This window comes from Vipera ursinii (genome assembly GCF_947247035.1).
Source record: "Vipera ursinii genome assembly, chromosome: 2".
Taxonomy (NCBI): domain Eukaryota; kingdom Metazoa; phylum Chordata; class Lepidosauria; order Squamata; family Viperidae; genus Vipera; species Vipera ursinii.
This window is the reverse complement of record NC_139513.1, coordinates 226,787,299-226,808,043: the sequence shown is the minus strand read 5'-3', so window position 1 is coordinate 226,808,043 and position 20,745 is coordinate 226,787,299. Positions and strand designations below refer to the sequence as shown.

Sequence of the window (20,745 nt, the reverse complement as noted above, 5' to 3'; positions counted from 1 at the left end):
TGTAGTCACATGGTTGTGATTCAGCACTTGGCAACTGGCATTACAACAGTCACTACATCCTGCAGTCAGTTACAACCTTCACAACCAGCTTCCAACAAGCAAAGTCAATGCAGAAGGCAGCAGGAAGTCACAAGTTGTGCTCACATGTCATTGTGTCATGTCACTTGTTTAATGGCTACAGCCAAAACTGATGAACTGGCATTATAAGGCAGGAGTGGTCATGTGATTGTGCACTTCATGATTTTTTTCACTTAGCAAGTCCTATTTGCAGTCAGTAAGTGAGGATTACCTGTATAGATATACAGAGAAGCACCTCCACCGCCAGCTAGCAAGTTTATGCTTTTTCAGTACAAAGGAAGAAGCTGGCTACCACAATTAAATAAAGGAAAGGAGTATCATAGAGCTCTTGAGCCCTGATTAAAGAAGCTGGGGAAAGCCCAGGAAAGCAAGGAGAGGATTTTGCTTCTGATTGTCTCGGATAAGTAGGTAAACAAGAGCTGATATATAAACTATAATTAGAATTTTAATCTTAATTTTCCTATATATGTTGCTATTTAAGCTTCTCGGGTATTTATATTCTCTGAACAAGCTCAACAGTTGCTTATTTTATATAGTGGGAATCTCTCTGCAGCAGACTTCCCATTATCAGTTCATATTTTCTATTGATTTTTTTTTAAAAAAAAGTGAGAATCCTTTTAAATTGCAATCTGTGAAAACGGACGATGTTTTTGCATTCTTTTTTCATTATTTTTTTTAAATTTGATTTTATTTATCCTTTGTGAATTTGGTCAGTTAGGAGAGAAAAACTGATTATCCTAGTCCAGGGGTAGGCATCCTTGGCTCTTTTATGACTCGTGGAATTCAACTCCCAGAATTCCTGAGCCAGCCAAGCTGGCTCAGGAATTCTGGGAGTTGAAGTCACACGAGTCATAAAAGAGCCAAGGTTGCCTACCTCTGTCCTAGTCCCACTACTTAATTCCGCAGCATCAGGAGTTGACACGACAGAATTGAGCCCATTTTTTTTCTGATACTTTAAGCAATTCAGGTGCCGAGAGCCCTATTTTCTCTCACCTGCCAGAATTAGAGTAGAGGACAAAACCAGGCAAGGCATCCCCTAGAACAGCAGTCCCCAACTTTTCTGGCTCTGCACAAAAGTACTGGGCTGTGACCCAGGAGTTGGGGACCACTGCCCTAGAAGATCATTGGTGATAACAAGAACAGTCACAGTGCAACACCAAGAGAGAAGGTACAGCTAGTCTGTGTAGATTTAAAATACTTCCGAAAGAGATGGTTTAAGACTTCCAAAATTTTACCCTATATTTTTATGGAAAAGTAGAGTTGCTGAAATTCCTTTCTTCTGTGACACAGTTAAAGAGAGGTTGACTAGCTCACCATCTCCACTGTCTAAGTGTTATATTTGGTTATTATTAAATCTAGGCACATTTGCATTTTATTTGCTTGTATTACACCAAGGGTCTTCAAACTTGGCCATTTTATGACTTGTGGACTTCAACTCCCAGAATTCCTCAGCCAGGCACTTCCTAGGTGAGGGATTCTGGGAGTTGAAGTCCACAAATCATAAAAGGGCCAAGTTTGAAGGCCCCTGTATTATACTGTAGCAACAGGCTACAACTGCAACAGCTTACAGCAATTGCAGATTAACAAGACAGATTTTCTTTTACTCTTGCAATATCTTCTGTATTTTCTTATTATCTTACCTAGATGGGAACTACTTCACATTTACTAGACATGAACCTGTCGGAGTCTGCGGTCAAATCATTCCTGTAAGTATCTTGTACAGTATATAGTAAAATGAGTTATGTCTTTTGTTTCACATAAATTACCATTTATGGATAGGCTTTTCATGTCCCAGAGGCTTTAACTAACAACAAATGGAACAATATGCATCAGTTTAATAGATTTAATATAATTTTAATTTAACTTGAATTAATTTTTGGTCAGTAAATACATAAACTGAATTCCTCAATATTTAATAGCTTTTTCCCTTTTATCTCATTAAAACTTGTCATTTGATTATAATTCTGGGGCTCTGAGGAATACACATTCAGGCCACCTGGTTGGGTACCTTTGAATTAGATGCTTATACACAAAAATACATATATGCCTACCTACTTTAACTCCTAACAGCCTGCTTTGTCCTGTGAATTGAACTTAAGAGATGCTGGCAATTTCTCTAGATTGAAGATTGAGTGTATATTCATACTTCATCACATGTTTCTTCATTTAAACTAATTTGTTTAAGGATTAGTGCATGTTTGCATATTCCTGAAGCCACCTGCTAAGGAAATCTAGTTTGCTTGTCTGCTTGTTGTTTGTTTATTTTCTGAGTATATAGACTGCCCCAATCAGCTAATTCTAAATGGCATACAATTTCCCAAAATCACCATTTGGGTTTAGAAACAAGCATTTATAAAACTGAGAATACAACAGAAACCAATTCATCATCTGGAGGGATATTGATAAGACTGCTGTTTGCCACAAAAACAATTCAAACTGATTGCACATTAGCAGAACTCAGCCTTCTGAGATCTAAGAGAAGAATATACAACCAAGTGTGTTATTGTATCTAAATAAAAGTGCCTCAAGCGGGAACTTTTGTGCTTCAGCCAACAAAACAGCCTAAAAGGAAGGATGTAGCAAATTTATAGTGTACAAGGATGTCTGCGTGGCTAAGAGATTAACAGAATATTCCCAGATAATTTGACCAATAGAAGTCCTGGGAGCTTCAATCCCAAAAAAATCCAGAAAGCTAAATAAAACTGATACAGCAGTCAACAACAAATCAGGAAGCCTATCAGGAAATTGAAGTACCTTCTCCATAGTTTTTCATTCATGTCTACAGTATACTAGTCATTAATAGAACTGTATACAAGTGCGTTGTGTTCTGGTTTATTTTATTTCATCAAGCTTCCCCAGGGGAAAGGGAAAAAGTCTCCAGTAGTTTCCCAATGAATGAGGCTCACCATTAGCATGGGTGTTGCTCTGCTTTTTGTCCACCCAATCATTGTTAAAGTTGATCTTCATATATTTAATTTTCATTACTACAGATGGTGAGTGAAACTGTGTTTGCGATATTGGCCACTATGTGGCTTGCTGTACCATTTTCCTGAAATAGCTATACTTGAGATATTGTGTTTGTGTGCGTGTATCTTTGCATTTAATGCTGAGAAAATTGTACAAAGTAGATTTGAGAAAATATGTTTAAAAATCAGAACATTTTCTTCATAAAAGCTCTAGCTCAAGTTAGATTCACAGATTAAATATGGTGGAAAGTGCCTGAAGATGTAAGAATGTCAAGGAGGATGTTAGTAGCATAGAATCTTTCTACCTTTTATGTAGAGCAGGGGTCCCCAACCCCCAGTCTGCGGACTGATACTGGGCCGTGGCATGCCAGCAACCGGTCCGCACAAACAAGCAAAGCCCCATCCGTGGTATGCAAGCAGCACACAAAACCACACACTCTCTGGTCTGTGGAAAAACCTTTCTCCACAGAACCAGTTCCTGGTGCCCAAAAGATTGTGGACCTCTGATGTAGAGAACTTCTGCCAGTGTCTGAAACTTTTCTCTGGAGCTTTCATACCTCCTGCGTCACCTCCAAACATAAATCTTAGTACCATGGAGTGGTTTGGGAATTTAGGGTTGATCATCTAATTGTCTCCATTAACCGTCTGCTAAAATGTACTTACTGCTTTGAAAAAGAATAGGGGGAGCACATACATTGAATAGATAGATGAGAATATAACTTGACTATCCCATAGCTAGATAAGTGCCCTTTGAACATCTGGAATATTGGAAGGTGCTCCTGGTTGATCTCTGACAGGGTCACTCTTATTGCTCACCAGGATTTGTTGTGGACAGAAAGTAAACAAAAGCCATAAATCTTGGTTCTAATAGTTTAGGCTTTGATGTAATCTCTAGTCTAATAAAAGTTTATAACCTTCACTAATTACAGCGCTCATGGTTTCTGAATCTCTTCAAAAGAATCTCTGCCCTTTGGCAACACACCAGCAGACACTTGTATCTAGTGCCAGTCCATGAAAGGAGCCCCACGTTGGTTGACTCTATCTTCTTGGGCTCAATGGATGCATATTAATCAAACCTCAGTCTAAAACTGGTGGCTGTTTTCTGATGGATGGTGGACGTTTACAAAGTACAAGTAGGAAATATAAACTTATTGTAATGATTTGTTGGTCATGGCTTCTTACGGTGCCTTTGTAGTGGAACTTCCCACTGGTTATGTTCATTTGGAAGATTGCCCCAGCTCTTTGTTGCGGAAACACGGTGATCGTCAAGCCAGCCGAGCAAACTCCACTGACTGCTGTTCACATGGGTGCTTTAATTAAAGAGGTGAGTTGCCATAGCAAAACTACTGTGTGCAGGTCTTGAAGAAGGGAAATTGATGTAAATGTGATCTTTACATTCTGATGCATATAAATAGTGAGGGCTAGTCTGCTTTGTGTCAGAGGAGCTCACAGCATGCCTGGCCTTGTCTTGGGCTATTGTATTGTATTGCAAACCACTGAAGCAAATCAAGGGCTGGAAGCTCACATGCTTCTCCAGCCTAAATTGTTCAGAAAACAAATCATTAGCAGCTTAGTAAACGGAACATCTTGGCAAACCTCATGCTTTGGGGAGGCAAGAAAAACAAGAGCTGGCTCAGAAAAAGCAAAGGGAGGGGCAAGGTGGGGGGACGGGAAGGGTGGTTTTGATGTTTCACATGAGCATTTCGGTGATGAAACCTGGTAATTCGATTTGATGTTTTAATTTAAGTTTCTCACTGAAATATTTGCCTTACGCAACAAGTGAACATGAGCCATATGAAACTGTCAAGTGTCAGGCTAGGTGTGCCCAGGGTAAAACACCACTTGCTATAAAGTTGTAATTCAAACCATCCTTACTTAGAAGCCACTTGAATCAGATGAATAGGGCTGAGCCTACATCGGGGTGGTCAACATTTCAGGCTTTGGCCTTCAGTGCACAATCTTGCATAATGCCCTGGCAGGCAAAGTAATTGCAAGAAATCCGCCAAGGCTGCCCAATTCTACAAGCTTTCTGTTTCTTCCCAGAAGTGTATGGGCAATAAACTCTCTGAAAAATACTTTTGACCAACAATCTGTGCAGAATATTAGCTGCCCTTTTCTGTGTTGCTTATGGTTAGCTGCATTTGTGCATCTGGTTCAAGGCCTGTTGTGCAGGAACTCCCTCCTCCCAATATTAAACTTGCTTTAAAAATATCCTCCATTTGTAGAAAAAGAATCTAATCAGATTTCTTTCGGTCTGTGCGATAGATCGCATGTCAGAGTGGCACAGACCGAAAGAAATCTGATTAGATTCTTTTTCTACAAATGGAGGATATTTTTAAAGCAAGTTTAATATTGGGAGGAGGGAGTTCCTGCACAACAGGCCTTGAACCAGATGCACAAATGCAGCTAACCATAAGCAACACAGAAAAGGGCAGCTAATATTCTGCAAAGATTGTTGGTCAAAAGTATTTCTCAGAGAGTTTATTGCCCATACACTTCTATATAACCTCGAAATAATAACCTATAACCATTTATTTAGTTATTTGAAGTTTTGACAAATGACTTACAACCAGGACTCACACTAGTGACTGTTACAGCATCCCCAACATCATATTATTGTGATTCAGGTGGTTGGCAATCCACATATATTTGTGACTCTTGCACAAGGTCCTGAGGTCCCATGGTAGCCATTTGTGGTCACCATTTGTGATCTTCCCAGCCTGCTTCCAACAAGCAAAGTCAATGGGGGAAGCTGGTTTCATTTAATGGCTGTGGCGATTTACTTAACCGTAGTGGGGCGGAGTAATAAAATCAGGAGCTCTTCCCTTAATGACTTGATTGCTTAGCAATGAAATTACAGTCCCAGTTGTGGTCGTAAGTCAAAGCCTTTCTGTAAAGTGAGTTGTGCTGCTTTGAAGGTGAGGTAGCCCATATTTGAATATTCTGTCATTTCTTGGTCCATTAATATATTAATTTTCTTCTTTTTGGAAGCCTTCTAAGCTTTGGATTTAGTTTTGTAATGGAGAAATTAGGGTCACCATCAGGAGTTGGCATGGACAAAGAACTGCTTTAACAGAATTTAAAGCTTACCTTGGGGAAAGTGTAAAAGACCTGCTAAGCAGTGAGCCCCTAAAGAAACATTTAGTCAGAAGAATACACACCCCAGAGACAGAAGAAAGCATGGTGGGGGGAAACCTTCAGAGTAATTTTCTTTAATACAGAATGAAGAAATTTGGGCAAGCTTTCAAGATTCCATTGGTATATCCTACAACAGTGTTTTTCAAAGTTGGCAACTTTAAGAGGTGTGGACTTCAACTTCAGAATTTCCCAGCCAGCAACTCTGAGAATTGAAGTCCACACCTCTTAATGTTGCTGAGTTTGAAAAACCCTGCCTTACAACAATAAAGTAGCATTTCTGAATAGTGTCTGCTTCTTGATTAGGCTTACCTCAAATGGCTGACAGCCTGGTTCTCTCTGTGTGTGAGTGCTTCTACTTGAGAACTTGGTTTTGTCTTGGCTCCACGTCGGGCAGCCACCATCTTAGATTGCCCCACATGCAGTTAATTTCTTGGCATCATTGCCATGTATCATCAGTAATTTGAGATAGCTATTGTTAGCAAGACTAGAGCAGAGTACCAGTGTAGTTTCTGTTGAGAAATGTTGCCTTATAATGCCATATCAGCAACTGGCTTGCTTGTTGAATAGCCAATATGGACCAGAGGTCAATTCAGAATTATGGAGAATGATTGACAAAAGTTAAGTGATGGAAAAATAGGTGATAATAAATCATTAGTAACAGTACCATTCTTGAAGAACAGGAAATTTTGGGGAGAACCACTAACATACAGGTTACTGAGTTAGTTTAGTTTAATTTCATTTAGTTACTGTTCAGAGTTACAACAGCATTGAAAAAGTGATTTATGACCATTTTTCACATGACTATTGCAGTATCCCCATGCTCCCATGATCAAAATTTGGACACTTGGCAACTGGCCTGTACTTATGATGGCTACAGTGTCCCGGGGTCATGTGATCACCTGCAACCTTCTGACTAGCAAAATTAATGGGAAAGATTAACTTTTTGTTAGCAGAAGACCTACCAGGATCCTTCTGACTCTATTATTCTGTTATTTTGAATCACTGACTCAGGAATTCTGGGAGTTGAAGTCCATGAGCCATAAAAGAGCCGAGGTTGCCTACCCCCATTCTAGTCCAACCCCTTGCTCAAGCACTGTGGCAAGAAATGGGGCAAAGCTCACTTAACAACCTTTCCACTTAACAATAGAAATTTTGGGCTCAGATGTGAACATAAGTCATGGATTGCCTATATTAATTTGCCCATGGTATGTAGAAGCTATATCCATCCTGATAAGACTATACACATTACAGTCTTTGTGTGTTCCAAATCTTATTTTGGGGCCAATATGACTCGGGTCGGTATATAATGTTAGGAGATACGGTCATTCTAGTATCCAGTTGAATTCTTAAGCACAACAGTATTTGCCAGGCAAGCTACAGGATGGCTTTCTTTGATGAGCATTAATATCATCATGGTATCAAAAAAGAAGACCATCTGTAAATCAGGCACAGGGAATTGTTAGTTCTTAACAGTACAGTAGCCACACTCAGTGTATTTGCCCTGGTACTGCAGATCAACTGATTAGTCAATAGAAACATGCTTAATGGTATGAAAACTTAATATCAGATGGCAATATGACTCCTCTTCATTCTTCTAAGCTTCTTTGACTAAACTCACACATCGCGCTAAGCCACAAATGTCATGAATGCCACAAGTGTCTGGATTCTTCTGCCTCAAAGCTATGTAAGCAAAGTTTGCCAACCACAGTTTGCTGAGATCGCACAATGTCTTAACCACTCATGAACTGAAATGATGTATGAACCTGGCCTTGAGCAAGAATAAAAATATAAGAAATTGGGGAAAATGTACTGAAAGATGACAATATTTTATTCTCTCCTTCCAGGCGGGATTTCCACCAGGAGTGGTAAATATTGTGCCAGGATATGGTCCTACTGCTGGAGCAGCCATTTCCAATCACATGGATATAGATAAAGTGTCATTCACAGGCTCAACTGAGGTAGTTTCCTAATATTGTGAAGAACGGAAATAGAAAAACTTAAATTCCAGTTTTGACAAATCCTTACCGTCTAATCTGTGTGTAATTGTGTTGACTTTTTCATTTTTAACTGGATTAAACAATATATCTGTAAATATTTTTTGATTACAGCCATCTCAAATGCTTGTTTTCTAAGCAGTATTTAAATCTTATTTTGAATTTGCTGGAATTTGACAACTATTTTTACTATAATTTAGGTCCCAATTTATTTTGAGTTATGAAAAAATAATGACAAATTTTATAAATAAATGTAGATAAAATATATCCCCTCCAAAAAAAACCAAGAGTTTTGGCAGCAGCACTATTTGCAAAAGATAGTCAGTGTTGGGATCATGCAGAAAAATCACATTCTGCATTTTCATTCATTTTATCTGAAAAACTTATTTAGGCATTCAGAGAATATATATTCTTATATTCTGTCTTGTTGGACACATTCCACATTAAAAAGAAGTATAGCTCATAGGAAGATGCCTTGCTATAAAACAGAATAGTTGCTTCTCAAGCCCTGAATTATCTGTATTTTGATTCACAATCTCCTACTTCTTTCAAGTCAACTAAGATTGAATTTGACACTTTCTCTTGAAAGGGTGCAACTCTGTTTAGTGCCTTTCCTTTCCTTTCCTTTCCTTTCCTTTCCTTTCCTTTCCTTTCCTTGCCTTGCCTTGCCTTGCCTTGCCTTTTCCTTTCCTTTCCTTTCCTTTCTGAGATAGTTGACAGTGACCCAAAGGATGTCAGTGAGGAATAAGAAACTTTTCTTTCCCCCAGTGGCTTTGTCACTTTAGGGCAGGGGTGAGAAACTATGTCATGATAGGTGGCCTTTCAACTCCAGTGCTGCCTCAGGAATTCTGGGAGTTGAAGTCCACAGGTCATAAATGTGCCATAGTTATTCACCCCTGCTTTAAGGGAATTATGTTAGGAGCCGTGTGCCAACCATGACCACGGCCAGAACCAAAAATGGCCACGGCCACAGTACAAAAGCTCATGACCAAATTATGGAGCTAGGGTCTGAAGGGAAGTGGTCAAAGTAAGTGCAACTAGTGCCAAAGAAGAGCAGTGGTCACCTCACAACCTTTTTTCAGAAGTCAGTTACATTTCAATTTCCATTTGTTTCCTGTCTCAATGTTTCATTTGTATTCCCTTCAGGTGGGCCAAATGATCAAAGAAGCTGCTGGAAAGAGTAATCTGAAAAGGGTCACTCTAGAACTTGGGGGGAAAAGCCCCAATATCATTTTTGCAGATGCTGACTGTGAGTGGACCATTTCTTCAGGATTTACTATCCTTTAAAAGTAAACATTAATCAAGATGTAATAGGAATACTTTTCTTTGCAGTGGATAGTGCTGTGGAATTTGGACACATTGGTGTATTCTACCATCAGGGGCAATGCTGCATAGCTGGATCTAGGATTTTTGTGGAAGAGAAGATCTACGACGAATTTGTGCGTAGGAGTGTGGAAAGAGCCAAGAAGACTGTCCTTGGAAATCCTCTGTCTCCTGGAGTAAATCAAGGTCCTCAGGTAAGTTTTAATTAATCACAATATCACCGGGGGTTTTTTTTAATCAGAGTCGCCAGAGTCAAGAATCAGCCCAAATGCAAGATTCCTGTCAGCTTAGTTGAACCCTTATTGCTTGCCAAAGTGCTTTTATAAAAGTTTGGTACGGCTCTCCAGTGTGATTAGCTCCTTCCCTTTGAATAGTTTTTGTACATATGAAAACATTGCCAAATGGAATTCAATTCCTATTTGATTTTCACATAACACTTGCCTGCCTCTTTGGGGCTGTCTCAATTTCCTGGTTCTCCGAGGCTCCAGCTTTCTGTTTTCTTCTGCACACTTGCTGAACTTGCTCTAGCTGCCTTCAGGCAACTGAACCTAGCTAGATTTGAGAACCAATTGCTCAACCTAACCCTATCGGGCACAGAGTCCCACCCTTGGTGTGATTCTTTGACAAAGAGGCACAGATTGTCTTCGCAAAGAACATTTTCCTGACAGATGGTTATTCTGAACCAGTCTGCCTATTAAAAGTAAGATGGTAGCAATGCCATTATCTATTACTCTGTTTCTGACAGGATGACAGAAGCTTGGTTATTTCTGTCATTTAACCAGGATTTTTACTTCGAAACTTCGACAACTCTTTGAAAAGCTGCAAGGACTTAACTTCACATATATGTAGTCAGTCCTTGTTGAAAATATTTTATGCAGAATGTATATTTTTCAGTGATTAGGGAGCTGGAAACTTTATTTTAGGAATGTGGAAATAGTAATATTTGGCCTGTCCCCTCTGAAATAAATCAATGGGCCTTTCCCCACTTACATACATACATACATACATACATACATACATATTACACATATGTGTGTGTGTGTATGCCATTTTGTTGTCTTCACCTGACCTCCAGCCCATGAATGAGATACATACAAGTTGCCCTTAACTTATGAATATTAAAATAGCATTTCCCCCTTAATTTGCACACTGTCCAAGAACAAGTTGCTGCTGCTGCTGTTGTTGTTGTTGTTGTTGTTATTGTTGTTGTTGTTGTTGTTGTTATTATTATTATTATTATTATTATTATTATTATTATTATATTTTATTTGCCACTCATCATGCATAGGAATGCTCTAGGTCAGAGGTCCCCAATCTTTTGGGCCGCAGGGACAGGTTACATGGAGAGAGGGTTTTCTGCAGACTAGAGGGGGCGTGGTTTCATGTACTGCCTGCATCCCACAGATGGGGATTTGTTTGCTTGTGCATACCGCAGCCCAGTATTGCTCCATGGACCAAGGGTTGGGGACCCCTGCTCTAGGTGGCCTATAATAATAAAAAAAATGAGGAAATAGGAAGTGTAAACAGAATGAAAGTTAAATTATAGGACAATAAAATAAACCAAGAAAAAGAAAACAGAGAAAATATATCAATATTTAAAATAGATGGGCGAATGGGAGCAAAGAGAAGAGGGGAGAGGAGGTGGAACCTGCTGTCAATCTAGCAGCCACCTCCAGAGTAGTTAAAAGTATATACAATCTGTTGGGCTTTGTCACTCTCCCCTATAAGTAAGTCAGGTGGCTAACAGTGCCTTGAAACGGAAGGAATTGAGGCAGGATTGGGATTCATATTGAGAACAGCAAATTTCACGCCACTGTCACAGCCTTCCTCAGCCTAGCATTTGGAACATTGACTTTCGATTCAGTCTGAGAAATCTGGGAATTTAATTCACTCTGGGTAGCCCCTTGTAAAGAATGATGAAAAAGGTGAGTCTATTTAGGCAGTTCTCGACATATAACCATTCATTTAATGACCGTGTGAAATGTCCTAAAGACAGTGCTAAAAGTGACTTACAGTCTCATTCTTATGACCCTCACAGCATCCCCATGGTCACATGATCAAAAGTCAAGTCCTTAGCAACCCGTGTGCATTAAAGACAGTTGTGGCATCTCAGGGCCACATGATCCCCATTTGCGACCTTCTCAGGGCGCTTCCAACAAGCAAACTCAATGGGGAAAGCTGGATTTGCTTAATGACCATGTGATTTCATTAACAACCAGAGTGATTTGCTTAACAACTGGAGCAAAAAAAAATGTCGTGAAATTGTGTGTGACTCATTTAAACACTGCATCCCTTAGCAAGAGAAGTTCCAGTCCCAACTGTGTGTGCAAGCTGAGGACTGCCTGTACTTAAGTATGGTCTGCACCAGGAGTAGGCAACCTTGGCTCTTTTATGACTTGTGGACTTCAATACCCAGAATTCCTGAACCAGCCATGCTGACTCAGGAATTCTGGGAGTTGAATTCCACAAGTCATAAAAAAGCTAAGGTTGCCTACCCCTGGTCAACACGCTGGTGGCTTCATGGAGAGTTATGTACAAATAACTCCTCAGATCAATACTCCTGGAAAGAGTGAATTATGAAAATGTGTGATATTGGTGTGAGCCTTTTCATATTCAGTTACTCATCAGTCAAACAACTTCCAAATGATTTATCAAACGGTTTCTATCTGGCATTCATGATCATTTGAAGTAAGCCTTCACACGACGCTCAATCGTTCAGTCCCTAGTCATCTCATGACTGGATTACTGCAATGTGCTTCAGAAAGTAGCCTACCAAATTAAAATAATTTGAGTGGAATTAAAATAAAAAGAGTCTAAGAAGGACCCAGTCCATGAGAACATTTGAAGTGTAATAGGGTTTTTCAAAAACAAAACAAAAAACCATCTGTTCATTAAATCCTAATTGCTGAACTTCATGAAAAGTGCTGGCCCAAAGCCAACATCTCAATAGCAGATTGCTGCTTCCTCTCCCCCCATACAAGCATTTGTTCCTGCTTTGTAATCCTAAAGCCCCAGAAGTGGCTGGGTAGTGACTTATCAGTGCAATATTTCAATCTAGATTGATAAGGAGCAGTATGATAAAATACTTGCACTAATTGAGAGTGGGAAAAAAGAAGGCGCCAAGCTGGAATGTGGAGGAGGCCCCGGGGGAGACAAAGGCTTCTTCATTCAGCCAACAGTTTTCTCTGATGTTACTGATGACATGCGCATCGCCAAAGAGGAGGTGAGTTGATGCAGCACACTGGGCATTCGGGCGCAACTGTATGCAGCTGAGCACAATGTACTTTTTTAATAAGCAAATGTGCAGGATTAAAGGGTATGCAAACAGATTTTTTTCAGCCAGAGCTGAATTACATGTATTGCAGCTAATTAGTTACTCAGAGTTATCCAGTGTCAACAGATGCTTTCAGCAATCATGAAGTCTCTCCTATCCCAGGGGTGGGCAGCTATGGTCCCCTTTATGATCTGGGGGTTTCAACCCCCAGAATTCCTGAGTCAGCCATGCTGGCTCAGGAATTCTAGAAGCTGAAGTCCACAGGACATAAAGGGGACAAAGTTGCCCAGCCCTGTCCTAGACCAGTGGTTCCAAAGAAAAAGAGGTGGACACCTTGGAATTTTTTCCCCTGAATTTCTTTTGAGAAACTTAGAATCCCGGCTGATTTTGGCAGAGGTAGCTTCAGAAAGGCATAAACCATTTTTATTTCACTGTTCCTCCAAGGAAGCTGGGTGGGTGCATGATTCTCCTCATCCCCGTGATAACCTCATCACAATCCCATGTGGTATGATAGATGAAGGTAGAATGATTGGCTAAAGATCATCACGTGAGATGTGTAGCTGAATGAGAGTTAAATCATGACCTTCCTATTCTACTTCAAAGCTGTAACCGCTGCATCAAATTAATTTATTTCAAAGAAATGTGATCCAGCCGGACAAGCCTAAGATTCTCATCCAAGGCTGGAATAACAGGTGTTATTTCGCAGAATCAATGGTGCAGAACATTCCTATGGGAAATACTGACACCAGAACTTCTAGTACCAGAAAACAATTGCCCAGCTGAGTTCCTGTAAGCTGACCACAGGGCCTTCCATTTTCACTGTGGAATTAGATGACCAATTGTGGATTAGATTAGAAATGTTTCACTGTAAAGGGAGTCCTCAATGTACAATTGTTCATTTAGCAACCATTCAAAGTTACAACGGCACTGGAAAAAGTGACTTATGACCATTTTTCACATGTACAGCCATTGCAAGCATTCTTATGGTTAAGTGATCAAAATTCGGGCACTTGGCAGCTGGTGTGGATTTATGACGGTTGCAGTATCCCAGGATCATGTGATCAACTTTAGCAATCTTCTGACAAGCAGTCAATGGGGAAGCCAGATTCATTTAACAACCATGTTACTAACTTGACAACTGCAGTGATTCACGTAACCTCTGTGGCAAGAATGGTTATAAAATGGGGCAAAACTCACTAAACAACTATTTTGCTTAGCAAAGGCAATTTTGTGGTTGTAAGCCAAGGACTACCTGTATTGCACCAGATTTCCCTACGCCACACTCCATATTAAAGGAAAGAGAATAGGTATCTAGCTCAGTAGAGACTTAGACCTACTCAGTTGCAATAATAACATTTAGCAAGAAATGTTGTCCAAATGAGGATGGGGTTAGGTGAGTTATGAAACTGCCACTTTGGAGCTTGAGGGCAAAAGAAATCACTTTTAACTTAACTTGTGTCACTTGAGCCCTAATGGATGGTTTCTTTGCCCCTTGAAGAGGTACAGTTTAGAGAAACCAGTGAAATTATTGCTCCATTTTTCGGGAGATATTCCTGGGGGTTGGGGAGATTAAAAAAAAAAAGATCAAGATGGAAACTGCATCACTCAATCAGACCCCACCTCTTTTCACCCTTGTTAAAAAAGGGGGTGGAGCTTCATTTAGTCACCTTGCCTTTTTTTTTAACTATCTCTGAGGCCCATCCATAGAATCAACATATTTACATATATATCTACCCTTAATTTCCAAGTTCTGGTCAAAGATATTTTTTGATTGGAGGGCAATATTCCTAGCTAATGCCTCCTTAAGAACCCAAAATCTGAGTCTGATTGAAACGGTTTTTTCTTCTTCTAATAATAGCCCAAGCAAGCAGAATGAAAGGAGAACATTGTAAAGTAAGCTGTGAAGATTTTAAAATCCCCAAATCCTTATAAACATGTGTAAGAAACGATCAAGATTATAATTTAAATTGTTTTAATGAAAAAAAATCAGTACAAAGGATCGGTTTTACTTTTTTTCCGCTATAGCCATATTCATCATTAGGACAGATGCAGACTTGCCTTTTGTTCTTATTCGTGTCCCACTCACAGTCCTGGTCTACTGTTCAGAGGAAAACAAGCTACCACAAGACTAAAGAGCTTGTGAACAAATTCTAGAAATCTAAACTGGAATAAAAATGAGACCAAAACAAACAAATCCCCAAGATCATTTAAATCCCATTCTAGTTTGTAAGGCAGAAAAAAGAGCTCTGGAAGCCTCCCAGGTATAACTATATCTGGCTATGGCAGGGGTAGGCAACCTTGACTCTTTTATGACTCGTGGACTTCAACTCCCAGAATTCTTGAGCCAGCATGGCTCACCTTGGAAACCTCTCCCTTTTCCCTCAGCGTGGCTGGCTGGCTCAGGAATTCTGGGAGTTGAAGTCCACGAGTCATAAAAGAGCCAAGGTTGCCTACCCCTGGGCTATGGCATCCCAAGAATGGTCTTTTTTTCCCTCAGGTAAACCAATGAGTATTTATTTCTTTCATGTTTTCTTCCTTGTGTTCCTTAATGCATTGCAAAATTCATATTTCACAAAAGTCCAGCTTAAATTGGGGCATCTTAAGACTTCCAATCTGATCTGAGTTCTGAGGTGAATTGACTTTATCTTCCAAATTTATGACTTCAGGTGTATTGCATTTCTTCAATATTCTAATGTAATTCTTAGCTCCACAGTCAGGTACTAATTATTTTAATTGCATCATTTTAGAGTTAAATACAGGATTTACTGTTTTCATTTTGTGTGCATTTATATCTAAGCAAAGTACAAGATACGTATTTAAATACACATCTGAACATTTAAAATGCGTTTTAAAATCTAATCCTTCACAAATGTGCAGAAGAGCAGTGGAACAGACTGAAGAATGAGCATAAGAGAAAGTTACATGTTGTGTCATTGTTTTTTCACTGAGTCAATCCCTGTGTGCCATCCCATGTTCTCTCTTATGTTGCCTTTCAGGTGGAGGGGATTTAGGTGTATGAATCATGGAGTTGGGAAGAGACATATAAGTTATTTAAATTAACTATGTACTTGAAGCAGGAAATTAAAACCTGTAGAAACTATGTACTTTAGCTGCAGTTGGATGGTAACGACAATTGAAACTTCTCTATTATTTTTTTTAACCAAAGTGTTTTTTTAATTACCATTTTATCACCGCTGTGAATGCTTCTTTATATATATATATATATTAGATTTAGGCACTGTACAGGTACAACACAATCCTGGGTGACTCAAAATGTCAAAGCCAAAAGATAAAAATACAGTAACAATGAACAAGACAGTATCAGCCAAAGCAATATGCAAAGGGAATGTTATTTATAGATAGGGGAAAATATGCTTGAGCGGAATCTAAATTCCTAAATAATGTACTGAGCTGCTCATTTTTTCCTTCTGATTTTGACATCCACAATTATTGTTACCTTTACATTGACACAGATATTTGGGCCTGTCCAGCAAATCATGAAATTCAAAACTATTGAGGAAGTTATCAAGAGAGCAAACAATACTCACTATGGTCTAGCAGCTGCAGTATTTACCAAAGACATTGATAAAGCACTGACGTTTGCAGCTGCACTTCAGGCTGGAACTGTCTGGTATGTACTCTTGGTGCTCTTCTTTGAGCCAAATTGTACTTGGAAGGGAATTCAGTAATTTTAAAGCCTCTGCAAAGTTGGTCCTTTCTCACTTCACCAATGCCATAAGTCACATAGTGGGAATACATTACAATTTATCTTTTACTCTAGACCAGTGTTTCTCAACTTTAGCAACTAAGATGTCTGGAGTTCAAATCTCAGAATTCCTCAGCCAGCATGCCGGCTGGTGAATTCTAAGAGTTGAAATCTGGTCATCTTAAAATTACTGCTCTAAGCTAATACAGTCCCCCTTAGTCATTAGCTCTGGGCATTTTGTGCTTCTCTGTTGCTGCTTATTATGTTAGAGTTCCATGTTTTCCATCATTTTTTTTATATTGGGAGCCATCTAGAACACTGTAGAAAACACATGGGGTACAATAAATAAAATAAACCAATAAAATAACAAGTGCCTTCTATCATTCCTAATAAGTACACACTGAACTTTGCCCACCCAAGGCGTCAGGGCAAAGGTGAGCAGAACATCAGTAAATCTACTGATAGATCTCAAGATGATTTATAGTGGATTATTTGGAGGAGAGAACCAAAGCAATTTGTGGGTCAAATAATTTATGAGTTTGTTTCTGGTGTTCATTACAAATGCTTGGCTTATGTTCAGAGATAGTAAACATTAGCAGAAAGTATGAATAAAAATTTAAAAGAGAAATAGAATAAAAGACAATGATTCCCTTTATTTGGAAAAAAATATAATCCTGCAAACATCGTTTTGGTAAAACCAAATAAAATAAAAGTTCCGGCTTTGGAGAGATGTGGAAGCTGAAATGAGCCTGGAGACTTATTTCTGGCAAATAGGCACATATGTGCACTGGGACAGTCTTCATTCCAAAATCAGGAGGCCACAGATGGTAAGATTTGTGTATCTTGACAATCAACCCCCTCCCCATACTGCCAACCACTGAGGCAATCCATTTTTACGAATTTCTAAATCAAAATCAGAAAAAAAAACCCAAAGAAATATACGAGTGACTTAAGCAAATACCCAAAGACATAATTCAGCAATTTTTACCATAGGAACAAAAGGTGGAGCATAAAAAAAAAGTGGGGGGGAGAGAATTAGACATACCCAAAATAAATGGCAATGCTGAAAGTGGAAGCCAATACTTAATACAATCACAAAGCTACATTCCTTCACCTGTGACAAACACCTGTCTTATGAGTCCATACCTCTCCATGGTCAGGACAAGGAACTAGAAATGTTCACCAGAAAGTGGGTCACAGTTGAGACTTGTAAGATCAGGCACTTCTATCAGTGCAAAAATGTGTTAAGATTCAAGATTTTTTTTCCTCCCAGATTTTTAAAATATTTCAGATTGATAACAAAATGGCACATGGTTAAGGTTTCCATTTAAGGTTGAAAAAAGGAAAGATGAAATGAGATGATCATATAAGGATATTTGTAATATGGGATATTTTGTGCATAAGGTGTTGTCAATGAGAGCCAGGTTGATGCAGTGGTTAAAGCATTAAGCTAGACACCGGGAGTTCTAGTCCCATTTTGGGCACAAAGCCAGCTGGGTGACTTGGGCCAGTCCCTCTCTCACACCTTACAAAGCAGGCCATGGCATACCACTCCCAAAAGCTTGCCATAAAAACCGCAGGGACTTGTCCAGGCAGTCATCAAGAGTCAAGAGTGATTCGAAGGCACCAAACTAAAAAGACACTATCAGCCCCACCAGGTACACCAAGAGCTAAAACTGCTTTTATTGAGAGTGGCTATAACAATAACATCTTGCAATTGGACAGCACAATTGTGTTTGCGCTGTACCTCCTCTTCTTTGATATAATTCAGTGAAATAAGGAGACCATTATCTGGACATTCTGGGCTTTGAAAAGGTTTAGCCCTTTTGCCTAGGCAACAACATTGCATAATTTCACCAAGGTCATCTTCCTTACTCTGTACAGATATTTTGTAACATAAATATTAGGAACGTGCTGAGTCACTGCTATTTGCTGAGTCACTGATATGTTGCGTAAGGATTTTAAAAAGTTACAAATGCCAGCTTGGGGGAAGTGGGACCAGAGTTTCTTTACTAAGGGCAATCTCTTATGACTAAATTAAGCTGGCTGTTCTACTTACCATTCTACCCTTTGTATAAGTTGCCTTTATCTTTTCTTCTTTTTCTTCAGGGTTAACTGCTATAGTGCGGTGTCTGCTCAAAGTCCTTTTGGGGGATTCAAAATGTCAGGAAATGGACGTGAGCTGTAAGTATAGTCACTGGGCTTTGCTTCAGATTGAAAGGATAGGTTTGCACCTGTCTGACACACAGAGAAATGCTAGCATTCATAAATCAGTTGTAGGTTTCTTTGTATTAAAACAATGGGACTGTTACTGTACAGTCTTGTTTGCAGGAGACTTGTCTTCACACTATATAGTTTTTAACTGTTCCATTGCATTTATGAGGAAGAAATACAAGGAAGTTATCATCACTTTATATGATGATCCATCACATCTTTTTATTCTGTGATATTCATGAGCCATGTTTTAGTAGAAATGATTTCATTTTTTATTCAGAGGTTGCTGGGGGAAAAAATAAATGGCATTTTTACTCTTCTTCCTCTGGTGTTCAGGTTCACTGTCTGCTCTGGTAAACTAGTAGCAAGTTAGTCTTTCTGATGCTCTATTCAGCATCCAAGAAACAAGCTCCAGGAAAGCTTGGTCTCATTTTTACCTAATAGTAGCTCCCTTCCCAAAATAGTATCAGGATAAAATACACCATCAGACAATTTTACCTTCTTGTAGTATTTGCAGCCCATAGGAAAAAATACAGGACAGTCTGGATACAAACATTATTTTATTTTTATTTATTTATTTATATTTTATTTCCATTTATATCCCGCCCTTCTCCGAAGACTCAGGGCGGCTTACAAGCTTAGCAGTAGCCTTCATTCTATGTATATGCCTGCTTATTAGGGCTTTCACACAGACCCCCAAGCGGCATTATTACAAAGTCAGCTTATTGCCCCCAACAATCTGGGTCCCCATTTTACCTACCTCGGAAGGATGGAAGGCTGAGTCAACCTTGAGCCTGGTGGGATGCGAACCTGCACTAATTGCAGGCAGCTGGTGTTACTTGAGGCATTAGCCCACTGCTCCACCAAGGCTCTTAAGAACTATTCTCTTAAGAACTATTCTTACAGTGTTTCTCTTCTCTTTTTTTAAGGGGTGAATATGGCCTTCACGAATATACAGAAGTCAAGACAGTCACAATCAGAATTCCACAGAAGAATTCATAATGGCGCTACAGAGCCATGTCAATTGCTAGGCCAAACTGCAAAAGCCAGTTGTGTTGTGAAATGCTTTGTAGCAGGCTATTTTCTCTGTTTAATTTTGATTTCCTTTTTTAATCTATCTTTAACAGTTATGAACGGTAATTTAGAAAATTTGAAATGTTCAGTTAGAAAAAAGGGGGGGGAATCATAATGCCTGAATCAAATTAACAATTTATGGACCTTATTCAAATTTTACTTGCCCACTTAAATAGTTTGTAGTGCTGTGCAAAATAAATGGTTAAAATATACATTTACAAAAATTGCACACTTGTATTCTAGAGGTGTTAGTTTCCTGTTCTTTTGTATGATCTTTGCAAAAGCACTGATATATGGTTATCAAATAAACAGTTTGCTTTTGCTAATGGTTTCCTCTTGATATCAATCTTCTGGTTCCTGCTGTATTTGAATCTGCTCATATTACAGAACTATTCTGAATATACACTTTATAAACCTTTCTCTCTTTTTTCCAACTGCAATTGGTAAACATCAGCAAACACAAACAGCAAAGTGGTTTAATTTTTAAAAGAATTCCAACTCTGTGTAATGCTGCTGAAGGACTTTGGGGCTGTCTCAAGCTACATTTGTTCTTTATTGAATCCTAAAGCAAAACAGATGCCAGTTTTGCTGAATTCGGATGGACTTACCATTTTGAGTTGCATGAAAGAAAGGCTGTATATATAATTACAGTTGGGAGTCCCTTACTACTGATCCTAACCATCACCACAACCCTTCAATTAAGATAACCATCTGATACAGATAATAAAAATCTATTGGAAGTGAAGGAAAACGTGTGGCACTCATGTTCTTTAACTCTAATTTTAATTACAAACCACTGATTTGCTCTAGTGCAGGGGTGCCAAACTGGTGGCCCACAGGCCAGATGCGTCACACACAGGCCACGCTCACCCCAGCTCCGCAAAGACAAAAAAATATTGTGATACGTCACAATATATCACGTGATGCAATTGAATTTGAAACCCGTGCTCTAGTGGTTAAGTCACCAGGGGAGAACGT

The 20,745-nt window shown here is 39.2% G+C and overlaps 1 protein-coding gene across 1 annotated transcript in view; it reads left to right on the top strand.

Moving 5' to 3' along the window:
* The window catches only part of ALDH1A1 (aldehyde dehydrogenase 1 family member A1), a 46,847-nt gene extending 26,444 nt beyond the window's left edge, over positions 1-20,403 (top strand). The window contains exons 6-14 of the mRNA XM_083352569.1: positions 1,723-1,784; positions 4,240-4,368; positions 8,027-8,140; positions 9,323-9,425; positions 9,509-9,693; positions 12,558-12,722; positions 16,247-16,404; positions 18,589-18,663; positions 19,623-20,403. Of these exons, the coding sequence (XP_083208695.1) occupies positions 1,723-1,784; positions 4,240-4,368; positions 8,027-8,140; positions 9,323-9,425; positions 9,509-9,693; positions 12,558-12,722; positions 16,247-16,404; positions 18,589-18,663; positions 19,623-19,695 (1,064 nt within the window). The 3' untranslated portion in view covers positions 19,696-20,403. The remainder of the gene's footprint in view (positions 1-1,722; positions 1,785-4,239; positions 4,369-8,026; positions 8,141-9,322; positions 9,426-9,508; positions 9,694-12,557; positions 12,723-16,246; positions 16,405-18,588; positions 18,664-19,622) is intronic.
* Positions 20,404-20,745: the final 342 nt, after the last annotated feature.